This window comes from Eublepharis macularius, chromosome 2 (assembly GCF_028583425.1).
Source record: "Eublepharis macularius isolate TG4126 chromosome 2, MPM_Emac_v1.0, whole genome shotgun sequence".
Classification (NCBI taxonomy): Eukaryota; Metazoa; Chordata; class Lepidosauria; order Squamata; family Eublepharidae; genus Eublepharis; species Eublepharis macularius.
The window spans coordinates 67713801-67740073 of record NC_072791.1 but is presented as its reverse complement, the minus strand read 5'-3'; the positions used below and the strand labels follow the sequence as shown (position 1 = coordinate 67740073).

Sequence of the window (26273 nt, the reverse complement as noted above, 5' to 3'; positions counted from 1 at the left end):
CAGCTATAACCAGTCTGCATTTCTCTGTTGGTAAGTTACTGAGATAATTGTTCCCTCATCCAAGTGGCTTGGATCTAGTGAAGTATTTCTGACATTGGAAGGATTTCCATCTGTGAGGTACATAGTGTTACCAACCTCCAACTGGGGGCTGGAGTTCTAGAATTACAGCTGATCAGCAAATTACAGATGATCACCTTCAAAGGGCAGACTCTATGCATCACATCTATGCTGAGCTCCCTCCCCAAACCCTGCCTTACCCAGGAACCACCCCCAAATATCCAGGAATTTCCTAAGCCAGAGCTGGCAACCATAGAACCACAGCTTTCTCACTTCTTCCTTTCTGCTATAGCCCAAAATGCCCCCTGAATTGCTATTCTTGGGATGAGACAGGGGACCCTCCTGAATAGCATTGGGGGGAGTGGCATTTGGGGATGGGGTGAAATAGGGGTGGGGGGAAGTCGCACTCCAAGAGCAGAAATCTTTCCACCCAGGGAAACACTGTGATGGATCCAAGCCTAAGGTTGGAATTCTTTTTGTCCTCTCCAAATACCTTCATTACTGCAACATGCCATATGTGAGACTGCCCCTGAACACATCCCAGAAACTACAGCTGTTCCAGAATGAGGCAGCCCAACTATTGTCGTGGGCTAGCCATTGGGGACATATTACCCATTTTGAAACAGTCACATTGGCTGCTGGTTTGTTTCTGGCTTCAATTCAAGCCCTGGAGGTCCCTTCCAACCTTATGGTTCACGACCTGGGACCCACATATTTGAAGAACTGTCTCCTTCTATATGTTCCAGTGTTCCAAGTACAATCCACAGGTTGTCCCACTGCTTATGGTGGCCCATTTGATGCCAGTTAGAACCTAGGCCTTTTCCATTATGGCCCCTGTTCTGTGGAATAGGCTCCCTGAGGAGCTGAGAGGAGCCCCCTCATCAGAGATCTTCAGGTTGATCTTTAAGGCCTGTCTTTTGCCAGGGCTTTTGAGGAGGTGTGAAGGACAGGCATCTTTTAAGCCAAATTTTATCTTGGTTTTAATTTTGAAACTTTTAAATCATTTTATAAGCTGCCATGAACTATGTGGAAAGGCAGGTTATAAATGCTTAGAGAGAGAGAGACAGACAGACAGTGCTCTGGGTGAAGTTAGTGGCTCAGACCTGGTTAAAATCATTTTGTTGTATGTTGCTGTTGTATTAGATGCCATTGCTGAAACATTTTGTTGAGAAATGGCATAAATATATACAAGTGGCATAAATATGAACAAAGAAATATGTAGCAAGTTGGAGAAGAATTTTGGAGAAGAAAAAGTTCAGCAGCACAGAGTTCGGCAACGCAATACTACACTGGAACTAGCCTTAAAAGTGGTAAACAACTTGATTCATTTGAAGCTTGATATGTTTACAAATAGTATACTTGAACATATATTATTGGTGTTGGGAAAGAGTAGAATAACTATTGACCCTGGAGTGCTTTCTCAGACTCTCAGCATGAGACAGGATATTTGAGGTGGACTGTATTTGGCACACGTAGCTTAAGCAGGATAATTTTTAAACTTCAATTTCATCCACACTTCAAAAGGAATCCAAAAAGTTAAACATTTATATGGTATTAAAGGTAAATACCAAATAATGCATGCTGAAAATGATGGTCTTTGGGTGTAGTTTTAGATGAGTCCTTTAATTGTCTTGGCTAAGGAGTAGCTGTTAGAAATAAAGGTCCCTGTAGTGGGTTACACAAATCATTTGAAACATTCCATGCAATAAAAAAAATTAACCACAGTGAACATGCCTGGAACCAGCTCTTTCCACCATAAACAGGATACCTATGAACAGGAGCACAGCAGAAAAAGAACCATGGTGTGAGCATAGTGCGGGGCAGGAACATACGCACATATAAATAACAGAAATGTATTCCTGTTATATAACACACTGAATGGATAGGAGCTGGCATGTGGCATGTAGCAATCTCCTGCCAAAAATCAAAATATGAAATAGAATCATCCCTTCAACCTCTACCATAGTATTAGATCTGAGGGGCACCCAACAATGTTAATAGGCCATAGGTACAGAACAGACAAAAGTAAAAACTCCTTTACTCAATAACTAATTAAATTGTGGAATTCACTGCAAGTGAAGTTAGTGATGGCTACAAACATAGATGGCTTTCAAAGGAGGTTTGACAAATTTGTGGAGGAGAGTTCCATCAATGGCTACTAGTCATAGTGAGTAAAGGAAGCCTCCATATTTAGAGGTAGTAAACCTCTAAAACCCAGTGCTAGAAGGTAACTTTAGGTTAAGGCCTTGGTCTCTGTGGTTTGTTTGTTGACCCTCCAGGCAACAGGTTGGCTGCTGTGTGAACAGGATGCTAGACCAGATGAACTACCGGTCTGATCCTGCAGAGCTGTTTCTGTGTTCTTAACCATTCACATATATTTCATTTATATCCTCTTTTTTCTTCTTCCAAGCAGTCCAAGTCAGTATGTGGTGAGAGGTCTCTTATCCAGTCACTGATCAAACCAACCCTGCTTAGCTTCAGCAAGACTGCTGTATTATGCTCCTTCCAAATATATCCTAGGACCAATCAGAGAAGCACTAAGTTTTTTAGATAAGAGGAATTTTTACTCATGGTATTCTGTAGTAGTAGCAAGAGCCATTCCAATCTTGCCTTAGCATTGAACTCTACAGGTGGCTTCAGAGAAGCCACTGTTTATTTTTATTTTATTTATTTGTTTTTTAAAAAATTCTATGCTGCCTTCCTACCCAAAGAGGGTCCCCAAGGCTGCGAACATTAAAACATTTTAAAAACTTAAAACAACATTTCAAAAAGTATAAGAACAATTCAACAAACACAGAACACAAAGGATAGAGAGGGCCAGTAACAGTTATTGGGGTATGCCAAACAAAACAAAAAAGTCTTCACTCACTGGCTGAAGATGGCAATAGAGGGGGACAGACGGATCTCCGTAAGGAGGGAGTACCAAAATTGGGAGTTCCACTCTCTCTCCTTTTCAACCCCACCCCCAACACATCTGCACAATGGAGATAATGACCTAACCAGCATGAGACAAAAAGAGTTTAGCAGCAGTAGTAGTATAGCAGCAGCATTAGTAGTAATGTTTTTTTCTATTTTTCAAAATAATTCTTTAAAATAATTCTCTAATTTAATAAACATCTACTGGTGTTTCATAGGACTCTGAATGCTTGCTGACTACCAAATGTCTCCTATTCCATCATCTAGTTGCCCATATCCTCAGCCTTTTCCTGGCTAGGTCCTCCGTCACAATCATCTCTCCTTGTATACTCAAAATATGCTGTTTCTTAATGACTGGTTCATGAAGGCTGACTGAAATTGATATCAACTTAATGTAGTAAACACCTGTACTTCTAGGGAAAGTAACGTGTGTGAATGTAACCAGTTTTTCTGAAAATCTTGCTAAGTGACAAAGCTCACAAGAACATAGATTAATCAGCTCTGACATAGTTAGGAATCATACTGTTTACTCAAGCCAGGGTCATGCTGGTGCTGTGAAGCAAAAGGAAATGAAGTGTCCCAGTACAGGAGTGCTAGGTGTAACCTTTCTCCATCCACATTACCAACACATTGGTGTTACTGTGTACTCATGCACTTGAAACAGGCAGTTAGTTTTTTATTCCTATCCAGTTTTCCAAATGGAATAGGAAACTAATCCTAGAGGAACATGGAAGATTTGAAACATGGCACAGAACTCTTGGGGGATTTCCCCCCCCCCCCATTTTATCTCCAAAACTACACATTTGGAAGACCAGCACTGCCACAAATCTCACTGCATGTGAGTGTAGTGAGCCATGTTATTGTATTGAAACATTCATAGAGAAGCTGTAGACCTTAGCACAGCCCTCCAGAAATCACTGTACTGTTTTATTGCTTAATTTGGCCTCCACTGAGAATAGGAATCAAGCAGGCAGTTGCCGTCTATATCACCCTAAGAGGCAATGGGAAGTCAGCCTTTTACATATGATTGCTTTTATGTATGAAAGAGAATCAAGGAAACCAGTGTGGGGTAATGATTAGAGTGTCAGTCTGGAATTGGGGAGAAGCAGGTTTGAATCCCTAATCTGCCATGAAATTTTGCTGGGTGACCTCAGGCCAGTCACACATTCTCAGCCTAACCTACCTCACAGGGTTGTTGCGAGGATAAAATGGAGGAGATGAGAACAATGTAAGCTGCTTAGGTCCCTATTGGGGATAAAGGCAGGTATAAATGACACAAATATATAAATAAATAAACAAGAACTTCCGCCATCAAAAAAGCTTCAGCTACTTAGCTTCCCCCAACTCTCTCACAGTGTTGGCTGTGGTTCAACTGTTTGATCTCCCCACAGTTCCAAATGTATGAATTGATAGGTCTTAGTTTTTACATTAACAAAAGAACATATCTACCTCTCAATAATGGAACTTTATTCTCTTTACCTGTTTCTGAGTTTCCCACACACTGCATAAAAATAAACCAAAAGATCTATTAGAGCATTCTGATCAAAGGGAACTGTCCTCATCAATTTACTCTTAATTGGCACCTATCTGTCCATTCTTCTGTAACCGGTTGTCACTTCAGACAGTTACTAACATCCAATCAAATCCCCCTCCTTTTAGCCTATTTTTCCCACCAAACCATTACAAACTAGAATTCTCCAATACTTTTCAAACTTTCTGGTTTACATCCAGTCCCAATAGAGGCAACTTCTCCTTGCCGCTCCAATTCACACCACTTTCCATACTTTTGCAGTGTAAATATAACCCCCAGAACCTGCTCAATTTTGCTTCGCAAACCCAAGAGTTCCTGGTTTTGTTGGCTCAGAATACTAAGAGATCCCAAGTGCCACCTAACAGAACCAGCTTGAAACACGCAACCCTTCTTCATTCTTCCTTTACCATCATAAAAATCCATCCTCAGGACAGGTTTGTATGTTTACTTTATACACACTTTACACCCTTAAGTCATTAGGACATCAATAGCTAATACACAGTAGGCAATTGTAGATTGTTATAACTATAACTATAACTATAACTATAACTATAACTATAACTATAACTATAACTATAACTATAACTATAACTATAACTATACCTGCACTGGGCAGGGGGTTGGACTAGATGGTCTGTATGGCCCCTTCCAACTCTATGATTCTATGTTTTTCTTCCTTGTTTGAAATGGAGCATGTTTCTTTCAATATTTCACAGTAGTTTTACATTTTCTTAGTTTTCTTCTTGGTTTTTAGTCCACTTTTCACATATTTAACAACAATAATAAAAACTGAATTTTGTGTTTAACTCTTTATCAATTTCGTTCTAGGAACAAGCCCCCTTTAACTCTTAAAACAGTGTCTCAAATCTGGGATCCTGGTATACATCAGGCAAAACAATCCTGACAATATAGTTATTTGGGTTTGCATCCGTGTGCACTTTTGACATACTCAGAGGAACCTTCCTTGTAGGCAGATAGAGGCAGACCATTTGGATATCATGAGCTCAGGCCACTCACAGTCTTCCAACCTAACCTTCCAACAAGGTTGTTGTGAGGACGAAATAGGGAAAACTATATACGGTGCCCTGTGTTTCTTGGACAAAGGGAGGTATAGAAAGATAGGTTGTTGAGTTTCTTAAGACTTCTTGAGTCTTAGGGCAGATTGATGGCTTAGTGTTTTTTGCTCACACCAAGGACAGAAACCCTGCTGGTCCACTGCTGCACATCCCAGAGACTGTAGCATGGCTTGTTGGTAGCAGCACAGCAGTGCCCCTTTCCCTCTAGCCGGGTCATCAGCCAAGGGGGCCATAGCAGGGGAAAGGAGTGTGGCCATTTTGGCTTCCCAGTTGTCCCTTGTGGCTGACATACAGTTTAAAATGTAGAAAATCAAATTAAGACATAGGCGACTGTGGCTCAGGTACCATCTCTCTTCCTTTCCCTTCATCAGTTTTCTCCAGGAATGGCTGCAGCTGTTGATCTAGCCTTAGTTAACAACAGGCATTTTAGGGCAACTCCTCATATCTGTTTGTCTAAAGTCGAAGTGGCACATAGAAGTACCCCCCAAATTGTAAGAGCAGTCTGTCAGGGGGTTGCAAACAAATTCTGTGTAATTTTTAAATTCCTAGAGCCATTTTACCCTCTTTATCACCCCCTTTTCAATTTTGAGCAATCCCTTTGTTTTCTGAGCAGTGAAATGAATGAAATGCGACTATGTTGAACTTTCCGGGAAACTTTCCACTTAACACAGATGCTGAATTTTAACACAGTGGTCAGTCACTGTTCCCAGCTCCCATGACTCCCTTGAAGCACTACCTTCTCCTCATATGAACTTGTGCACAGTCTTCCTCCCTCCCTCTCAAAAGCTCTTTACTGATGTTCCATCTTTTACGGCTGCAACATTGTCATCAGCCAGACTTTGATCTTTTGCACTTGTGACCCCAGCTCTTTGGAACGGCCTCCTAGAGGAGGTTAGTAGGTCTCTTACCTTGCTAGCTTTCAAGAAGGCCTAGAAGGTAGTGTTGTTTAAAGGATGTTTGGAGGAGAATGGTTTTTTTTTTCCTGTTAGGCAATTTCGGTTGTTCCTGTAGTGTGTTGTGTTAGTGCTTTCTTTTGAACATTTAAAGTGACTTCAGCAGTTTTATTATTTTTGCATTGCTTATACACTTTTTTGTATATTGTATGCGAATTGTGACCAGTTCTCCTTGGTTGAGGAGAAACCAGATATACCTGGGGTTGCCAGCCCCCCTCCATGCCTGTTGTTTCTAGAAAGAAAAAATGGGACACAATTTTTCTTTAAAGTCCATTGTGTGACATCGGAAGGGACATCAAGCCTCAGTAAGAAAATCTAAAAACTCTATGCGTTTTCAGTTTTCTGTATCTGAAAACCTTTTGAGTTTTCAGTGATTCCTACAGAAGTTTTTCCTGGAAATGACCCCATGCTGTTGCCAACAGCTGCCCCCCCCCCATGTCCGCACCTCCTCTGGACTCCTACTGGTTACCAGACTAGTCCTGGCAATCCTAAATATACCATACATGTTTTAAAGAATATCTTTCACTTGGGCATCACTCAGGACTAAGTCCAAGATCACCTTTCCTCTTGCCAGTTTCTTGAAGAGAAATGGAAGGAAATGGAGCCACCACTGGGCAGCAGCAAGGGAAGACATTGCATTGTGCTCTGGAACATTACATGGCAGACAAGAACACAGCCTTGACTGAACTCTTTATTATAAAAGTGTATTAAATAAATCGGCCCTCATCCCAATGAAGCTACAGGTTCAGCATGCTGTGGTATCAAAAAGCGACTCTGTAGCAAAATTATCATTCCTTTGAAAATATACGAATTTCACTACAGTACATATTTTATTGACCAGCTTCTAAAATTCCTTAATCATCCCACTTTTTCTCCTCTTTTTTTTTTTCAAAGAAGGATTTCCAGTTAAACAAGCCTATTATTCAGATTAAACAAGCCTATTATTCAGCTTCCATTTAGAATCAGAGTCGAAGAGACTAGGCCATCTCCTCCTGGAAGGCAATGCACGTTCTGCTCCCTCAGGCCACAAGCACACACATGGCAGTTTTGAAGGGAACAGACTTCATCCACTCACCGACTCTGGCAGAGATTGCCTTTTCGCACACAAGTGAGGCATGTCAGGGGCAAAGGTAAACTGTGGGGAAAACTAAATGAGTCACTGGGAGGCCAGCGATTGCATCTCCTGCAAATTTCTTTTTTTTAATTCAAAGCAACCATGGGGGGGACCTGGATCAAGGAGCAGTGATAGGTCAGGGGCTAGTTTATCCCTTACTCTAAATGGCCTCCATGAAGCTGCTATAGGCCTCACCAAGGAAAACATATAGGTATCTGAAAGGAATTTGTATGTTTTCTCTGTAGAGCAAATAGCAACTAGAGTGGGGAAATTTAGATTTGGAAAACAGAAAGGTGGAGAGTTAAGACACCCACCCACCTCTAGTCCAGAAGATCAGAATTCAGGTCTCCTAGTGATGCATCCTATTTGGCTCTGAGACCAACTGTCAATGACCTTGCTTTGAGAGAAGGAAGGGCACCCGTAGAGAAGGGGAATCAAGGTGCATCTGGTGTTTGTCCTTGGTGAATACCTGCTTGGCTTATGTACTTTCCCTCCTCTTCTCCATGGTGTGCCAAGACTGAACGTAGAAGTATCCAATTCACTCAAATTAGCCAGGAATTCTGAATGTAGGTCCCTTCATGAACTGAGGTTAGTTTTTAAGACAACTGATTGTTAATCACAGTAAAACCTAAATGGGGTTCAAGACTTCTATCTTAATGTTCAGCACAAAGGGAAGAAGAAAGGCCAAGGAGGGTGAGAATGAAGACATTCTTCCTTTTCAAAAGCTAGGGTTGCTAATAGCCAAGATAAAAAGCCCTGCCCCTTTAATAGAGGCTTGGTGGTGGTGGAGAATGCCCTCAAGTCATAGCTGACTTATGACGACCCTGGTAGGGCTTTCATGGCAAGAGACTAACAGAGGTGGTTTGTCATTGCCTGCCTCCACAACCCTGGTCTTCATTGGAGGTCTCCCATCCAATTATTAACCATGGCCAACCCTGCTTAGCTTCTGAGATCTGGTTCACCTGGGCTATCCAGGCCAGGGCTAATAGAGGCTTAACTGGATGTTATTTACCAGGTGATATTATTTACTTCCATGCTATGAAAAACTTCACCTGTCCGTTTTCATAAATTTAGCCTCTATTAAAGGGATATTTTTTTTCTCCAGGCCTGTTGGCAACCATATCAAAAGCATGTGGTGATGTAAAATCTGAGAGGACATGTCTATGAACAGCTATTGCTATTCAACTTTACTTTTGGGTAAAGACAGAATATAGCAGACCTAAACTGGAAGTTAAGTTGTAAGATATAGTTACAACTTAATTTATTTATTATTTATTTATTTTATTCGATTTATACCCCGCCCTCCCCACAGATGGGCTCAACTTTCCTGTTTGACAAAGAAAATGGCAAGACCAAAGCTGCCCTTAACTATAGAGTTAAGGCAACTAGTTGCCTAGAAAACATAAGGTGTCCTTAACAAAGAGTTAAGACAACTAGCTGCTTAGAAAACATAGGGACGAGATGCAGCAGCATGGGTGACTATGTGGGAGGTAACGTTGCCAACTGTTGGAAGACATCCTGCAGATGAAGCATTTCATTGCATGGAGGTAAATAACATCAGCTAGTATAAGCTTCACCTTTCCATTTCCATACTCTAAGCCTCAAGTTAAGGGACAGGACATTTTTCTCCAGGCTAGTTTATCAACCCTAGTTGGAGGTAGCCAACCAGAGCGAGAGGCAGTCCCTAACATTACACATTTACTTGGAAGTTAGCACCAACAGAGCTCAAGGTAACACGAGACAGCTAGTACAGTCTAGTGATTAGAGAGCTAAACTTAGATCTAAAAGATCTAGGTTTATTATTTATTTATTTATTTATTTTGATTTATACCCCGCCCTCCCCACAGATGGGCTCAGGGCGGCTAACAACATTAGGTTCAAAGCCCCATGTTGCCATGAAGCTTGCTAGTCAGTCTCTCTCAGCCTTGCCTACCTCACAGGGTTATCATGAAGATAAAATGGGTAAGAGAGAACCACTTCCACCACCCTGAGCCCCTGGGAGGAGGAGTCGGATAAAAATGTGTTATATAAACAGATCACTCCCAACATGCTTATATAAGACTACAGTCTTAAACTCATAACCTTAGTGGACCTAGTCTTGGTCATTAAGTATTTTGGAGAAAAAATAACTGGAAGACAAATATTTGTCTACCAGAACACAGAATTAGTGTTGGAAGACACCCAAGTAGGATATACTCTATTCTCACATCAATAACCAGCAGTTTCTCACACACAGAGACACAGAGCCCTAGTCTATAAATAACTCTTGATGCTAGAATCCTGCAAATGTTGTCTGAAAAAGGTCTGTATCCTTTGCCAGGCATCCTCCTGTGCTTTTGCGTGTTCCCTCCATTTTCCTCCCCAGAGCATAACAAGCCCAAATGCCTTGTGAATAGATGCATAGCACAAAGGCAGATAGGGCGGTTCCAAGAGGTGCCCCGCCCCAGGATAGCAATAGAACTCCACATGACGTCCATTTTGCTGAAGGCGCTGAACAGCTTCCTGGCAGTAGCGCTCACTTTGCCAATTCCTGTCATCCTGCCCACTCAGGAAGAGAAACTTGGATGAGGATTTCTCCACTGGGATGCGGCACTCCCAAGTGGCTGGGTCTCTAGGATCATCCAGGATTTCAGAGGAATCCACCACATCACCAACAGTCTTCAACTTCTGTAGGTCATAGGAAAGAGCAGGGATCATACGCCCCTTCACTCGCAGGGGGATAAAACAATTGAAACCAGAACCAGAAATGCTGACAGCTGCTCTGATGCCTGGCCAAAATGCAGCAAGGGCCAGGGCCATATCAGCCCCTTTAGAGAGCCCCAGGACTCCAATCGCCAAAGCTTTAACCTGAAACAAAAATGGAACAAGAGAGATAATCTTTTGTGCTTTCACTTAATGGATTGTTTTGTCTTCCGATCTTTTGTAAAACCCGAATGTTTAGAACATATTGCTGTTACTTTTAGGGTTGCCAGGTCCAGGTTGGGAAATTCCTGGAGATTTTGGGAGTGGAGTCTGGAGAGGGTGGGGTTTGGGGAGGGGAAGGGCTTCAGAATGGTATAATACCATAGAGTCCACTCTCCAAAGCAGCCATTTTCTCCAGCAGAACTAATCTCTGTCACCTGAAGATTAGTTGTAATTCCGGGAGATCTCCAGCCACCATCTGGAGGCTGGCAACCCTAGTTACTTGATAAAACAAAAACTCTACTGTTGTTCTTTATAGAAGGTTAAGTCACTGACAATGCAATTCAAAGAACACTTTCCTGGAAGTAAGCCCCATTAATTAGACTTCCGTAGGATTCTGAGTAGGCATGTTTAGGATTGCCCTGTAAATGGAACATGTAAACTCAACTAGAATCCATAAATCTCTGATTGAAAGAACCAAAGAGGATACAGTAAAGTTTTGAGGTTTGCTCCTGTGTATTTAGTTAGCACTTAAAAGCTAAAAAATATTTTTTAAAACAGATTGCTATAATTTTAGTGGCATCTGTTCAATCATTCCCCTTTTTTACCTCCTGATAAAGACAATCATGTTATCAACACAGGACTGCTAGTTGTGGGGTAGGTGAGTGGGGAAGCAAAGAGGTTTTATAGCCTTTTGGCATGCTTGCCCACTGCATAAATTCATCCATTTATTTAGAACAATTGTTGCTTAATATGTAGTTGACCAGAGATATAGGTATACCTCAGATATCATCACAGGCAGTCTGAATGGCATGCCTGTATGAAAAGGCCATAAACAGCAAGACCTCCTTAACTAATGGGCAATGGTGTTCACTCAGTAGTACATTCAGACTTACAGACACACCAGAATTTCAAGGTCTTAACTGCATCACATGTCCATTTTGGAAAATGACTGATGAGCAAAAACAACAACTAATGCGATTTTAGTTTGCCTCTTACCTGCTGTTGTTTCTGCAAGAACGCTACTGCCTCACCAAAATATTCCAGTTCAATTAACTCTGGAAAAGCTGGAAAATCCTCAAAGGCTAAGTATGCCAGAGCCAGTGTAGCAAAACCTCTACTTGCCAGAAGGCTTGCTCTATATTCCACAAGACCCCCTCCAGATCCATATAAGTCAATCAGTCCTGGGAATGGTCCAGGGCCTAAAAAGAATTAGAGAGAAAAGCTTATTTTTATTCAGTGGAGCCTAGGCAGTGTAAAATCACACTGATACTCCTGCCAAGCACGTTACTTCATTCTAAATCTAATTTACCATAGGCAGTGATCATCATGCTAGGTCCAGATAACAATGACATATACCTGTACCAGCTGTTTCCCCAGGATATTTCTCAGAAAAGCACCTGGTACAAAGAGAATAGTCTGATTAGGGTTCTCTTCTGGAATTGTTTCCAGGCAAGTTAGTGCTTCGTTACATTCCTCAGGCAGACATCACAAAGAACAATGTTGCCTGCACATCTGTCCCTTCAAATAGCAATCTGGAGCACTAAGGAAAAAAGGAGGCTGTCTTAATTCATGTTGCACATGGGCACATCATCTTGCTGAATTTGGAGAGAGGGGCTATGGCTCAGTGGTAGAGTGCTTGCTTTGCATGCAGAAGGTTCCAGATTGGAATCTTCAGTTAAAACATCTGGCAGTAGGTTTGAAAGACCTCTTCTACCTGAGATCCTGGAGGGCTGCTGCTAGTCTAAGTAGACAATACTGACCTTGATGGACCAATAGTCTGATTCATTATAAGGCAGCTTCATGTGTGTTCACATAAAATCAGTATTGTCACTACAGAACTGAATGCAAGAGAACAAGAATGGAATTTGATCCTTTTACTCAATCAGCAATTTTTCATCCTGCCTGGTAAAAGGTTTGGACCAACAAAACCAACAGTGACTTGTACAATAAAAGCCAACACAAAACCTACATTGTGGACAGCCAATTTATCACAATGAGATCCTCAAGACTAACTGCAGGGGACAGAACTCACACTACAGCACGTCCCTCAATAGGCCTCCTAGTTTCTGCTCATTGCTGGGGTTCATTCAAAGAATGACTGACCAGTCTGAGCTGGAATGACACTTTTAAAAGTTCTTAAGCCATGTGTGCATTCACAGGATCTCCTGGCACAGATGAACTGTGCCTTAAGTTTTATGAAATCATGAGAATCTTACTCGGTAAATTTAAAACATGCTGGTGATAAGTTAGCAGAGTAGGATAAATCCAAATTATATATGCCCTGTTAATTGAAAGGAATATTGTGTGTGTATTGTGTGTGTGTGTGTGTGGGAGGGGGGGGTCCATGTATGCCATCAGGAAAAAGAGAGGATGTCTTAAATTCAAATACAAATTACAGTTACATGCAATAATTCAATTAATTATACTGTCTTCGATTCAGGTAAATGAGGGTATATAAATGTGCATAGAGAGTCAATTATTGTCTGTAGGGAGCTAAGCATTTCTAGAAAATCCAAGACTGATCGAATCATGGCTGCATCTGAATTCCAGCTCAGCAGCTGCTCTTTGATACTGTTCTGTCTAAGTTCTGCCGTTTTCAACTCCATTGTTGGATGTCCAGGGAGCACGCTCCCCATCCCCACTCCGCTTTCAGAGCATTTCCCATTTTGAATATCTGATTAGTGTTCATTTATTCTCTTACACAGGAACTGTTCCCTCTGCTCAATGTAAATGGCAGAGGGGCTTGGGGGGCCCAGGGAGCTACATGCTGCAGCAGGTGACTGAGCACTTGAACGGTTATTGTTGCTCCTGTAGTAGTGCCCGCTTGAGGAGCTTTGGGAATGGAGCTGTGCTGAGGTTTGTGGGTAGAGCTAGTCTCTGGGCTCCTTTCTGCAGTGGATGATGATGCAACAGAGAATTATTCCATGATTCTACATAAGAGAATAAATTGATACAGTCTGGACATTAAAAATGGAATAGTTGAGGAGTGGGTGGCATTCAACTTCCCTGGACATTCGATAATAGATTCAACTGCCCTGCTTCATCAGAAGAGTTGGAAGACTCCTGCAAGAGGCTGCTGAGCTGGAATTCATAAGCAGACTAGAATCTCTGAGTCTTGGAGTTAAGAATTAGAAATGATTAGCTTAGTACAGAAATCTACAACAACTAATGAGTGCAGAAAGCTACTGTCCTCACATAATTATCACCATACCCAACTTACGGCAACCCATCAAAGGTTTTTTTTCCAAGTCAAGCAGAGTTGGTCTGTCTTTCCTCCACCAAGCAATCCTGGTCTTCCTTAGCAGTCTCCCGTCCAAGTGCTAACCATGGTTGACCCTGTTTAGCTTCTGAGCTCTCCCAAGCTTGGCCTGATCTAGGCTATTCAGGTTTACATTCCCTTACATTCAGGTTTATCTATAGAAGGATGTGTCATTTGCTTGTGCACTGTTATGAACACATACTTGTTTCCTGGGCCTTTTGTAATAGTTCCTTTTCCCCTCTCTACCAACTGAATGCAAACTTTGTTGTGATGATGAATCACATTCTGATAGGCTAAAGCTGGAATAAACATATTAGTCATTAAGGTTCCACAAAAGGTGCATGGGGGGGGGGGAGAAAGTACAATGCATCTCCCAGACCATCTGAATCATGAAGGACTCTTATAAGGTAAGAGAAGCAGCGCTACAAAACAATCTAGTTACATTAGTTATGCTGCAGATACATGTGAAAAGTCGATCCAGATCAAAATAAGGTCACATCGCTAAGCTCTCTGGGATGGTTTAACAAGTCCATGGCGAGCCGGTCCCTTCCCAGAACACACACCAAGAATCAGAGTCCAAAAACGCATGACCTTGTCGCCCTCTCTTGGGACAAAGGCCGCCTCTCTCTCTCTCTCTAAGCGGAACCAGTTGCTTGTTTTTAACAGTAGTGGAAGACTTCCTGGGGGGGCCATGAGAGCCCGCTCAAGCACTGGCCGCCAGCACGAACTGACACTCACCCGGGGGCAGAAAGAGCGTCGCTTTGAGGCGGCCTTCTCGCACGGGGATCCTGGCCACCCCTTCGGCCAGGAACCGCCTCTCGCTGACGCACCGGCCCAGCAGCCGGCCGCGGAGTCCGTGGCCCTCGTACACCTCGTAGGCGACGCGGAAAGGGGTGAGCACGTTCCTCTTGGCCAGCCGCTTCATGGGGGTCTGGGCTTCCAGAGCCCACAGCAGTCCCATTGGCTCCACGCCAGAGTAGCTCCCGCCCAGGGAAGCAGAGCGGGTGAGGTCCAGCTCTCCGTTGCTCTCGGCTCTGTAGTAAGCGAAAGACTGGAAGAGCTCTCCGGTTTCATCCTCCAAGGATGCCCGGAGGGTGACAGCCTGCAGGGCCGAGAGACCCTCCACTTTCACTTGGACGGGGTCGTCATAAAGGCAGGTGGGAGAAGGCAGGACCGCAATCTTCGCGGCCATCTCAGCTGTTTTGCAGAAAGACTCTGGCCCTCTTTTCAAAATGCAGCAGCGGTTTTTTCCCTTTTTGCCTTGCAACTTGAGCTTCCCGATTAAAGTCCAGAGGATCGTGAAAGATTCGGGTCGTGTGGCCAAGCCTTCTGGGAAACGTAGTTCAGCACGGATCGACTTTAAAGCTTGTTTAAAACAAACATGACTGTCGTGGCACCTAAGAGACTAACGTTTTTATTCCAGCCGCTAGAGCCTACTTCCTCAGATGCCTGGACTATAAAAGCTTATGCTGGAATTAAAACGAGTTAGCCTGTTAGGTGCCATGATCGTTCTGTTTGTTTTAGCAGCAGTTAACATTGCTACCCCTCAGTAAACTACAGAGATGTTACTTAAAATTTTTCGGGATAGTAGGTTCCTGGGGTGTGCAATACTATCAAACAGAAGCAATTTTCTGCATGTGACAGGATGGTAATTTTGTTTCACTGGACAAGCACCTTCTAATAAATGGAATGCATAAGCACAAAACAGAAATGTTCAGGACAGCATTATTATAAATGGTTTTAAATGGCTCAGGACACTTTTATAACAGAATAGGATTGTATTCCCAGACAGTGCAATGACTATTGTAAATATCACCTTGCTTTTACTGCATTGTCTGCTATCTTTGTAACCCACTCTCGACATTATGGTATGTCAGGCCCTAGACTTTTTTTGTTTACATTATCTTCAAATTTATTTTTGTATTTAGTAATCCACTTTCAGTCACAGCCAGGATGGTTATGTGGGGGAAGGATATGCCATGTTTGCTTGGGAGATGGTGCCATTACTAACCCTAACATGGTAGGTTTTATAATCTTCTGCCAAGTTGATTAAATTAGTAATAACTAATGCAACATACAATTAAAAAACTGCAACTCTAAGCCTGAAGCACTGATTTTCTCTCTGTTGGAAACTATGCGTTTCTGAACACACTTCCCTATAAAATAAGGGAGGCAATTTTGATTGCATTAATTGTACTTTTCTTTAACTAAAACATTGCAGTTCATAGATACTAAGACTCATAATTTACATATGAATTGGTGAAGGAATTTATTAGTAGCATTTAAAAACTACTACTAAAGGAAGCATACAATAAAACAATTAGGCAAATAGAGCTATGCCCTAGGGAAAGGCAACAGGCAGCCCTGATTCAGTCTAGTGATCACCATAAATTCCAGCTCCACAGGATCTCGCCTCTTATGCAACAGCTTCTTAGAAACACAATCTCTACTTCCCCATCCCCAGACAATTGGTCAGGGCTTGCCCCTTAATACACGTCAGCTGTTCACTGCCTGTGTTTTGACTTGTGCACAGGAGATAGCATTAGTCAAAAGTATAAGGAGAAAATTCCAACACTGCTGCTTTTTTTTTCTTCATACTCTGAGGAAAGCCAAAGAGCCCTCTAGCTGTGTCTTTTAATGACAAAGTGCATAATGCTGCATAATGGGGGAACTGCCCATCGTTATTGTTGTTTTAAAATGTTGCTGTTGTTAAAAAAGCTTGTCCTGATGAGGATTTCCAGGGAGCAGAACCACTCGATACTGAGCTTTGTTAACCACAGTTGTGCACTGTCTTAATCAAACAGATCATGATTAAATTATTAACATCCAGTTCATTTGAATAGCATATAATGGTATTCCAGCAACAAATCCACTTCTTTGGACCGCAGAGGGTAGAACATTAGCTCTTCGGTGACATGACTTTTGAGAGAGAATCCAGAAGCTGATAGTAAGAGTACTTCAGGTCATAGTCCATATCATACCAATAATTCACTGAGGAGAAAAGAAAAAAAACCAGACACAGTATCTTTATGGAAACTCCTTTTGGGTAATATTCCTACAGCACATTTTTCAATGTTTGGATTAGTTTTGTTAACAAATGGTAGCAACAGTTTCAACACTGACTGACAGCCATTTTGCTTAATAGGATAACCCCACTGCCTGTACGACAGGGGACTCTGGCTAACAGTACAGCAGCCATGAAAGCAAAGCCATGTGGAAAGCTGTGAGTGAAACAACTTTCCACATAGGAAGCCACTCACATAAGCAGTCTGGTCCATGGAATGACATCCAGAGTTTCATTCTGTAGGTACCACCACACTGATGGTATATGAGCTGGCCCTCATAAAAGATTCAGAGGGCATCCAGTGGACACTGTTTGAGATATGACCTATGTTCAAATTCCTGATCAATATAGCTTGCTAGTCTTGGGCAAATTATTTCAGCCTCAATGAATAAAAATGGAAATACTGATGACTTAACACCATGGTGTTAAACTATGCTTCTCAGAACCTTGAAGTTCCTTGAAAGTTTACACATGATGATAAAATGGCAGACAAGTTTCTCTTAACCTGCTCTTCATTGCATCACATTCCTCTCCCTTCAATGCACCATATGGAATATGGAATGCTAGCCACATTCAAGCAATTTGCATAAGATACGCTGGGCCTAGCTGGTGCCCCATAGGAACTAAGGATGAACCCTTACAGTATATTTGCATAATATTCAGAGGTTCCATGGCAGGCAGTTGGGGATTCCTTGACATACCAATTAATATGAAAAAAAAATGTTGAATGTAGAAAGTTATAAATGCCTAACCTAATAAGGTTATGTAATGAAAATGTAAATCATTTTGAACATTAAAATACCACATTACTGTATACATAGTTGCTTTTCATGTTCCATCTGACTGAGATTTCTAGCCAAGGGCTTGAGAAAGAGAATACTGAATCACCAAACAAACAGAGGTGCAAAATTCAGTTGATTTATTTGGTAGACTAAACAGCTAACATTTTAGCTGATGAGGGCCAATTTTAATTCTTGATACTGAGCTTGAGCAGCAACTTTTAAAAGGTTGCTTTATTCAAGATAAAGGTACTATTCAAGGACTAGAAACAATGCCTGTTGTGTAAAAAAATTAAAAGGGCTCTAGAAAACTGATTTGGTGGGCCCCCTCCCAGTGGTAAGCGAGTGTTTCGCAGTGGCCTGGAGGCCAGAGCCTGCCCAAGAATAAAAAGTGAGTCATCGCCAATATGACTTGCCTTTCATATAGTAGGATGAAACTTGAATAGGAAATGAAAAAAATGCTAAAGATGCCCTTTCCTTTCTAACAAACTTAATTAAAATTGTTAGCTCACATTTTCTTTATTATTCTAATAAAAGCTCAAAGTAGTACTCATGCTTCTTACTACATCTGTTTTGTGCATTTTGTATGGAAGTAACTTCTACATTTTAAAAGTGGACTGTGGGAATGAAGCATTTGTCAATATAAATATGACCTATGAAACTAGGCCCGTCAGGCTGCTGCAACAAACAACTTTGGGCACACCATTTTTCTCACCTGCTATACAGCCATGTGACTGTTGAACATGATGGAACCACAGAGAAGGGAGATACAGCATCTCTCCTGCCTTCACAGTACACTTCAAAGACTTTGCCTGAACATATTCTGGGTAACGTTCTAGATCAGGATTTAAAGGATCCAGTGGAATCCAGGGCACCTGTGAGGATGGAAGATGTCTTTCAACAAGAGAGATTCTTTCAACAAGAGAGATTCTCTTAACAACTCTCCAAGACATAAAGTAATAATGAATTTCTTCTTTGCTTACAAATAATTGAGAAACACCTGTTAATGGATTCCTCTCCAACTAACATGGAAGAATAATCAACCACAGTGGTTTCACATGTGTATTGCACATGCTTAAACCAGTATTTTTCTTTACAAATGCTGTCTAGATACATATGCAATAATAATTGTGGCCTGCTATACACTGATATGTACATTCCATTTGCATCAGCCACACCACACCTGTAATAATCAGCCACTGAAAACTAGCTTCACCGGTCTTTTGGCAATGAGCTGTCATTACTAAAGCAATTGAACACAAATGCCAGTGTATGCCAGGACTGGAAATTGTAGTTAAGGCATGTTGTGCTCATGTGTGAATCTACTACTCATTCAAACTTCAATGTTTATTTTACCCATGGTTATTTCAAACTTAAAATACAGACCATGACCCACATTCTTTGGAAAGAGCAGCTGCTTTAGTAGGATGTGTTTTAACATAAACCCACTGAATACCTTTTCTGCAGCTCTCTCATCTACAACCTCAAACGACCCATCTTCTGATATGTGAAAGGTTGCTGGTGCATACAGTTCTGGAATGTAAAGTATGAAATGTATTACAAGATGTGGACAGAAAGAGGAGCGTTTTTACCTTTTATAATGAAGCTAAAATTGCAAGATATGCAATTTACTTCAGCCAGAACACTTGAGTCAGTAATACCTCCAATGTAAGAGCCTTTATTGGTGACCAACTTTTGGGAAAGGAGACTGTCAAATGAAAAGTACACTGCACTAGAACTTACTATACTACCTATGCACCATCAACTTTGCTAATGACTGAGCTGGGTTGCGGGCAATAGCATAGCACTGAAAAAGCAAGCAGAGTGTAAATGGACACTAAACCATAGGAAGGTCTACAACTCTCCTCTTCATGGCACAAACTCCAGTGCCAGTGTCATAAAGAAAACATGACCTCCGTTCATGAAACATAGATACGTTTTGCAAAAATTCCATCTATAATCACTCCCATAAGCCCAATAAAATGTATTTCACAACACTGTCCTCTACTTCTCAGAACACATACCATATGGGATGAAGGGGCGGTCACTTGGTGGGTGCAGTAGAAAATGTTTCTCTCCTGAAATCACACAGTATAAGTTTTCATAATGGTCTTTATGCACTAAGATTGGGGAGGAAAAGTTGAGGAACAATTTAAGTGTTATGATATACATTAAAGACTTTCTCTGAACAACAGTAATATTTCTAAAGGAGCATTCCTCTCCATCCTTGCCCCCCCCCAACCCCCCAAATTGCAACTGAAAGTACATTTATTTTATGGTTCATACAAGATGTCACTGCAGCAGATTCTCCTAGCCAGAAATTCACAGCATCAGGCTTTTTTCCTGCATGAAAAAGAAAACAGCAATAAATTTGATAGGGCAATTTGAGCTGTGTTCTACTGAACAATCCCCATAGATCTAGAGGAGTTAACTGTGTAGTTGCAAAATAGTAAAGAGTCCAGTAGCAACTTTAAGACTAACCAACTTTATTGTAGCATCTTTGTCAGATGCATGAAGAGAGCTGTGGTTCTTGAAAGCTTATGCTACAATAAAGTTGGTTATTCTTAAAGTGCTACTGGACTCTTTACTATTTTGAACAATCCCCAGCTGAACACCTCTCCACCCACTTAGGGTATTACATCCTTGTCTTAAGTTTATCTCCACAGAGCTGCAACAGCACTAGTCAAAGTCATGATGTCCTAGCTTAAGCAGATTTATTGCTGCAATGTGGCAACTGCTCTCAGAGGGGCATTCTGGGAAAGGAGACCGCCAAATGAAAAGTACACTGCACTAGAAAATCTCCCCTATTCCTCTGCCTCATCCCCCTCTATCCACCACAAATTTTAGAGGCCCTTCCTTATCTGTGTGAATCTATCTATGATGACATAATGTTTATAATTTTCACGGAAAACACAACAACGCAACCACTAATTCCTCATGCTATAAACCTTATTAACCAAAGCAGTATTTTGGAGTAAAGCAAAATCAGAAAGCAACATTGTGTGGCAGTATTCATCTTTTGGAAGGCACATGACCACAGAAAAGAATGCAGTACAAAACCAGAGAATTAGCTGTAAACACAAACATTTAAATAGACAGTTCAAAACATGAATGGAAGGAGGCTTTCTCTCTTTTTACCAAGGGCCTCACTCATCCAGGATATATCAGGCTCCACATCACCTACGAGCTCAAGGAATTCCTCAGTCAGGTTTGAGCACTGTTTCTGTACATAGAATACTCCTGGGTAAGTTACTTTCTTCTCCACAATGTCCAAAAAAGCACTAAAAGGCATGCGTCGTTCCTCTGGCATGACAAAACGGTCCTGGTAAACTGCATCAGCGTAGCCATTTGGAGTGACTGCCACACTCACCAACTTGGAGCTCATTACCTCCCTGCACCAAAACACAGCCAAAGTTCAAAACTGTGCAATAAGCACACACCAAACAAACACCAAATGGTACGCATTTCTCAAATCTGCGCAGTAATGCACCTGTTTTACAAACACAATTATGAAACGGATTATTTTTACTGTTTAATACCACTACTAAGCGAAGGCAATATGGTATAGCCCAGTCTTGTCAGATTGCAGAAACTAAGCATGGTCACTACTTGAATGGGTGACCACGAAAGAAGACTGCAGAGGAAGGCAATGGCAAACCCCCTGTGCTTCTCACTTGCCTTGAAAGCTCTTTGCTGGGCTCACCACAAGTCATTTGCAATTTGACAGCACATACACACATACAATACTACTTAAGAGTATGTATAGAGCAAGGGTCTCCAACTAGGGTTGCCAATCCCCTGCTGGGACGGAGGATCCCCTGCTCCCACCCTCCACCCCACCCCTGCTTACCTGGCTGGGAGGGGGAAAGGCAGGGGAACATGCCTCCCAGGGCATGCTCCTGCGCTCCACAGTGGGCCAATTTGGGCCCCAAATGGGCTGAATCAGGCCCACTTGGGGGCGTAAATTAGTCTGCTGTGAAGTGCAAGAGCTTGCCAGAGCCCGCCCAGCAGCACTCCTATGATCCGCATAAATTGGGCCTGTTTGGGGCTGAAATCGGCCCACTGTGAAGCACAGGAACACTCCATGGCCTGTCACGCCTCCCCGGCAGCACTCCCGCGCTCCACAGGGGGCGGATTTTGGCCCAAATGGGCCTGATTTGGTCCCAAACAGGCCAAAATTGGCCCATTGTGGAGTGCAGTAGTACTCCAGGGCCCATCGCACTGCTCTTGCAGCACTTCTGTGCTCCGCAGAGGGCCAATTTCAGCCCCAAACAGGCCCGATTCAGCCTGCTGTGGAGTGCAGGAACACTCCCAGGGACAAGGCCTGTGTGATGATGTCACTTCCTGTAAGTGACATCATTATGCAGCCCTGGGACTGTGTGCACTAAGAAGATGAGTGCCAGGTTTCCCACCTCCCGCCCAGAGGGCAAGGGAACCTGGCAACTCAGTAACAGGTAGCTCATGAACTAGCAGCAGCTTGTCAGCTGCTGCAGAGTTGCATGTATCTACTTGAAGACCCAAGAAAAGATTGTAAAAAGATTTGCTCTAGGTCTTTTCCCCCATGTGTTTATTTTTTTAGGACTTTTCTCTATGTTGCTGAGATGACAACTTATTTCTAGTGTTCTTCTGCTTCTAGGACAGAACAAAACTTGGCAATGTGCTGCAGATGGGAAGAGCAGCTCAGTATATTTTTTATTACTCACAAGTAGATCTTATTTAAAAATTGTTTCTGATTTCTGTTGTAAAGTTTACACCTGAAGCTGCTGATATGGCTTCCAAGTTTATTCCTACCTTAGGTAAGTTAACGACCACTTCTTTAGAGCCGGCCAGTGGTTGAATGCATTCTGAATTATGCATGGTTTGTTCGGGCAAATCCATTCTCGATAAAATTCCAGGGGAGATAGAAGGCCATCAAGGTATGGCACAGACTCCATAAAACACAACTCTGGTCAGGCAAAAGAAAAATCACTTCTGTGAACAAGCTTGCAGTAAGTTCAAGGAGTAACAAAGCTGCCTAACAGAATTCTTCCCTTAGTTGTTGTAGATTTTCCAGGCTATATGGCCATGGTCTTGGCATTGTAGTTCCTGACATTTCGCCAGCAGCTGGGACTGGCATCTTCAGGGGTGTAGCACTGAAAGACAGAGATCTCTCAGTGTCAATGTGACACTGAGAGCAGTCTCATTGACACTGAGAGATCTCTGTCTTTCGGTGCTACACCTCTGAAGATGCCAGTCACAGCTGCTGGTGAAATGTTAGAAACTACAAGACCACGGCCATACAGCCTGGAAAATCTACAACTACTAACGTTCTCCAGCCGTAAAAGCCTTCGACAATATATAGAATTCTTCCCCATAACTCTTACAATGACAGCACTGTTATGTCCATTTAAACCAACTGACTTAAACAGTTGTAACTGTTTAGGATTACTCTATACATCTAAAGGCTATACATATATATGCAGACATATATATATATAGACACATATATAGAGAGACTATACATCTAAAGTCTTCCTAATAATTACTATGGCAGATCCTGTACTCATGTTCAGCATGGAGCCTGACTATGCATTACCATGATCATATGCAGATCATGGCAAACATATGACAACTTATCTGCACTGCAGCCACAGCAGACCACATCATTCAGGTGCACAATGCAAAGAATTTCCAAATCAGTACTACCACTGGATGGGAGACAATTAATTATGGGGAGAAAATTCTCTACAATAGTCTCCAGCTACAATGGAGATAAGAAGTCCCAGGGAAGTCCTTTTCAGTGATTTCTGCATAATCATAACACATTCATCAGCTAAACCACAAAACATCTCAATTCCCCTTGTCTCTTCTGTTCCCCTAAGACTAATACATGTGCAAAACCTGGATTAATCAACCTGCAATAGCTATCACTCTCTACCCACAACTGTACTCACAACTGTTATTGTGCATTAGAAGCCTGTGCTGTGGGAAGGGTCACAGAGAGAATATCCTTTATCATCCTCTGGGTTGACAGTTATTAAAGGAGACCTAATTCCTATTAAGCAACCTCAAGTATCTTCTTACTGATTCTCTCCTCTGAGAGAGAACTTGTGGTTCTGTTACATTCAGAATGACTTGGACTTAGATTTGTTTGGTGATTCAAGCCCCAATAAGATACTAAGCTTTGACATGACCATCTGAGGAGGCTGGCTTAGCCAATTTTCTAACTACCCAGCTACAATATCTCCAGGCCTATGGAAAATTAGTCAGTTTAAAAGACCTAGTTGCATAGTCTGCAAGAATCTTCAATCCACATAAGTATCTACATCTGCATGCAGAGTGTTTAAATAAGAAACTGTCTAGCTACCTGCAAACAGTTACTTGCGATCTAGTTAAATAAGAAACTATCTAGTTACTTGTGATCAGGGAGACATCTCATAAATAGCGACTTTAACCTTGAGTGTGAAATGGGCCACTGCTTGTTTATATGTCAATGATTCACACAACACAGCAACTCTTTGAAAATGAAAAACAGGTGTTGGCAGTGAGAACTTCTGTGAAATTTTTCAAAAAACTTAGCAGCATCTGGTGTAGCAATTTTGGTTAAGGTGACTTACATATTTGGGATCATGGCATCTAGGAGTCATTTTAAACCTCGGCACAGATTTTCACAAGTCACATGAAATGAAATATTAGTCCCTCAGCAATTTAACGGAAGGGTTGCTTCCATGCAGGAAGACGATTTGCCTACTGTAATGTGTCAAAAAAGCATACATGTTGCTCCCAGACCTTAAAAAAAATGAAACGTAACATTATAGCGCTAGTTTGATAAGCGCGAGGACGGGAGCAGAGAAGAAATACACCTCCAGTACTCGTACACTCCACACAGCAAGTTATAGCAGCGATCCATGGACTGAAAGGGAAGTTCTGCATTCCCCAAGCGCAAAGCATTGCTTTTTTGAGAACGGGAAGAAAACTGCCCTGAGGGACAAGCACATGGCTCAAGGGACCACGCCCTGACTGGGCTCGGAAAGCCCCAAATGCACAGCCACCCGCTTGGGCCAGGCGTAGCACTACCTCAGCGTGCAACTAGGAAAGCCACCAGCCCCAGGAAAGGGCAGCTTGGTTTTTTCTCCGCAGAACGCTCACCCCTCGCCTCGGCCGGGAATCCCGCCAGGCACTGCCTCACGGCCCACAGCGCCTCCCCTTCCGCGCCGGCCCCCGCCATGGAGCACCGAAGAGCCGCGCTTGACGGTTTGCGCCAGCGGCGGGACGCCTCTGTGTTCGTCATATCCACGGCCCGCCCTTCCGCCCCTGCCCGCCAGAGGAGAACTTTTGCCTTGGGTAGATTATGGCGCCGTCTCTGCGCCAGGCAGGGGAGAGAGGACGTTAGCTTGTGGGCCGCTTTTACGCTGTCCTTCTGATTCCGCCGATATTAAAAAAAAATTAAATACTGCAATGTTTGAAAAGAAACAGAAGAACGGCGCGAAGGCCGAGGGCGGGGTGGGAGTGCGATGCCAGAGGAGAGCGTTCGGTGCTATTATTCTCATTACAATCGAAAACGAGCATAGCAGGAGAGAGAGGCTTGGTTCTTGCCTAGCTCCTTAGATGCTGCTGTTTCCAGGGGGCTGTTAAACGTCAAACTGCTACTTCCCTACTTGCCGCTTAAAAGATGCTGCCCTTGTAGGTTAAACTCTGGCCTGGGTTCATGGAAAACAAAAGTCTGGTGGCTTCTTAAAGACTCAGTATGAGCTTTCGTGAGGCACAGATCGCTTTCTCGGATGGGTAAAGGCAAATCAAACTGGGAATTCAAATATCAGCAAAATAGATACTAACGGGGCTTTGACTTCCTTAGAGGAGTCTAGTTTTCCCTTTTCTAGTTTTCTAAACGGGCTGAATGTAACCCTGAAGTAATTATGAAGAATGATTTTATTATGTTGTCTTCCAGATTTGTAATTCCACTGTATCTTGCCTGGACAGTTTGTTGCTCACATTGCATTGTTCACTGGATGTTTTAATGCTGTATGGATTGTCTTGTTTTTAATTGTGTAATCTGCATTGGCCCCAACATGGATGCTGCAGGCTAGACCGAGCTGGAAAGTTAAGCAGGGTTGGCGCTGATTAGTGCTTGGATATAAGACCTCCAAGGAAGACCAAAGTCATTACACAAGTTGCAGGTAATGGCAAATCACCTCTGTCTCTTGCCTTGAAAAGGGCCACTGTAAGTTGGCTGCAACTTGACACTACTTTCCACCACCAATCTGCCTTGAGTTTCAGCAAGAAAGGTGGGCTATAATAAACAGTGCTTTTGAGCATATGATGTGCGAGTAACCACAGCTGAGAAGCAGTATTTTTCACAGAAGTGAACATAAGAAAAATAGTTGGGAGCAGCATTTAATGAAGGTATATTACTCTCATTCTGCAGTTACTCCATTGGCTACCCACTAGTTGCCTGGCTCAGTTCAAGGTTTTGGCTATCATATACAAAGTTCTTCATGGCCTTGGCCCCTCCTATCTGCTGGGCCACCTTTCTCCCTATGCTCTACCATGCCGTCTTTGTTTGGACAGGGCCTTCTGCAGATGCAAATAGGCAAAATCTACAGCTGCCCGTTTATATGCATTCTCTGGGGTTGCCCCCACC

The 26273-nt window shown here is 42.5% G+C and overlaps 2 protein-coding genes across 4 annotated transcripts; both read right to left on the bottom strand.

Annotated features, from left to right (window-relative positions):
* Nucleotides 1-8679: 8679 nt before the first annotated feature.
* Nucleotides 8680-15523, bottom strand: LOC129324724 (acyl-coenzyme A thioesterase 1-like). The gene is made up of 3 exons (XM_054972106.1): nucleotides 14549-15523; nucleotides 11548-11750; nucleotides 8680-10494 (listed from the first exon to the last, which is right to left on the bottom strand). The coding sequence occupies exons 1-3, from the start codon at nucleotides 15000-15002 to the stop codon at nucleotides 9901-9903; spliced, it is 1251 nt and encodes a 416-aa protein (XP_054828081.1). The 5' UTR covers nucleotides 15003-15523; the 3' UTR covers nucleotides 8680-9900.
* Nucleotides 15524-16062: 539 nt separating this feature from the next.
* Nucleotides 16063-24888, bottom strand: JMJD7 (jumonji domain containing 7). Of its 3 annotated transcripts, XM_054972108.1 has the most exons (9): nucleotides 24782-24849; nucleotides 24250-24421; nucleotides 22445-22598; nucleotides 20792-21045; nucleotides 19940-19996; nucleotides 19678-19773; nucleotides 19110-19186; nucleotides 18369-18528; nucleotides 16063-16801 (listed from the first exon to the last, which is right to left on the bottom strand). In XM_054972108.1, exons 3-9 carry the CDS (start codon nucleotides 22585-22587, stop codon nucleotides 16710-16712), a joined length of 879 nt encoding a protein of 292 aa, XP_054828083.1. In that variant the 5' UTR covers nucleotides 22588-22598; nucleotides 24250-24421; nucleotides 24782-24849; the 3' UTR covers nucleotides 16063-16709. The 3 variants fall into 3 exon arrangements, with proteins under 3 accessions (XP_054828083.1, XP_054828082.1, XP_054828084.1); XM_054972107.1 differs by lacking the exon at nucleotides 24250-24421 and having other exon boundaries at nucleotides 24782-24888; XM_054972109.1 differs by lacking the exons at nucleotides 24250-24421; nucleotides 24782-24849 and adding an exon at nucleotides 24710-24779.
* Nucleotides 24889-26273: the final 1385 nt, after the last annotated feature.

What these genes read in the sequence shown, in the direction of transcription:
- LOC129324724 (XM_054972106.1), bottom strand. Translation starts at nt 15,002, where the DNA reads ATGGCCGCGAAGATTGCGGTCCTGCCTTCTCCCACCTGCCTTTATGAC. An exon ending in GACGCTCTTTCTGCCCCCGG is followed by an intron (nt 11,751 to 14,548) that starts GTGAGTGTCAGT and finishes AATTCTTTTTAG; the next exon opens with GCCCTGGACCATTCCCAGGA. An exon ending in TCTTGCAGAAACAACAGCAG is followed by an intron (nt 10,495 to 11,547) that starts GTAAGAGGCAAA and finishes TTTTTGTTTCAG; the next exon opens with GTTAAAGCTTTGGCGATTGG.
- JMJD7 (XM_054972107.1), bottom strand. Translation starts at nt 24,860, where the DNA reads ATGGCGGGGGCCGGCGCGGAAGGGGAGGCGCTGTGGGCCGTGAGGCAG. An exon ending in ATCTGCTGCAGTGACATCTT is followed by an intron (nt 19,774 to 19,939) that starts GTATGAACCATA and finishes CCCCAATCTTAG; the next exon opens with TGCATAAAGACCATTATGAA. An exon ending in GTCACATGGCTGTATAGCAG is followed by an intron (nt 16,802 to 18,368) that starts GTGAGAAAAATG and finishes TTTTCTCCTCAG; the next exon opens with TGAATTATTGGTATGATATG.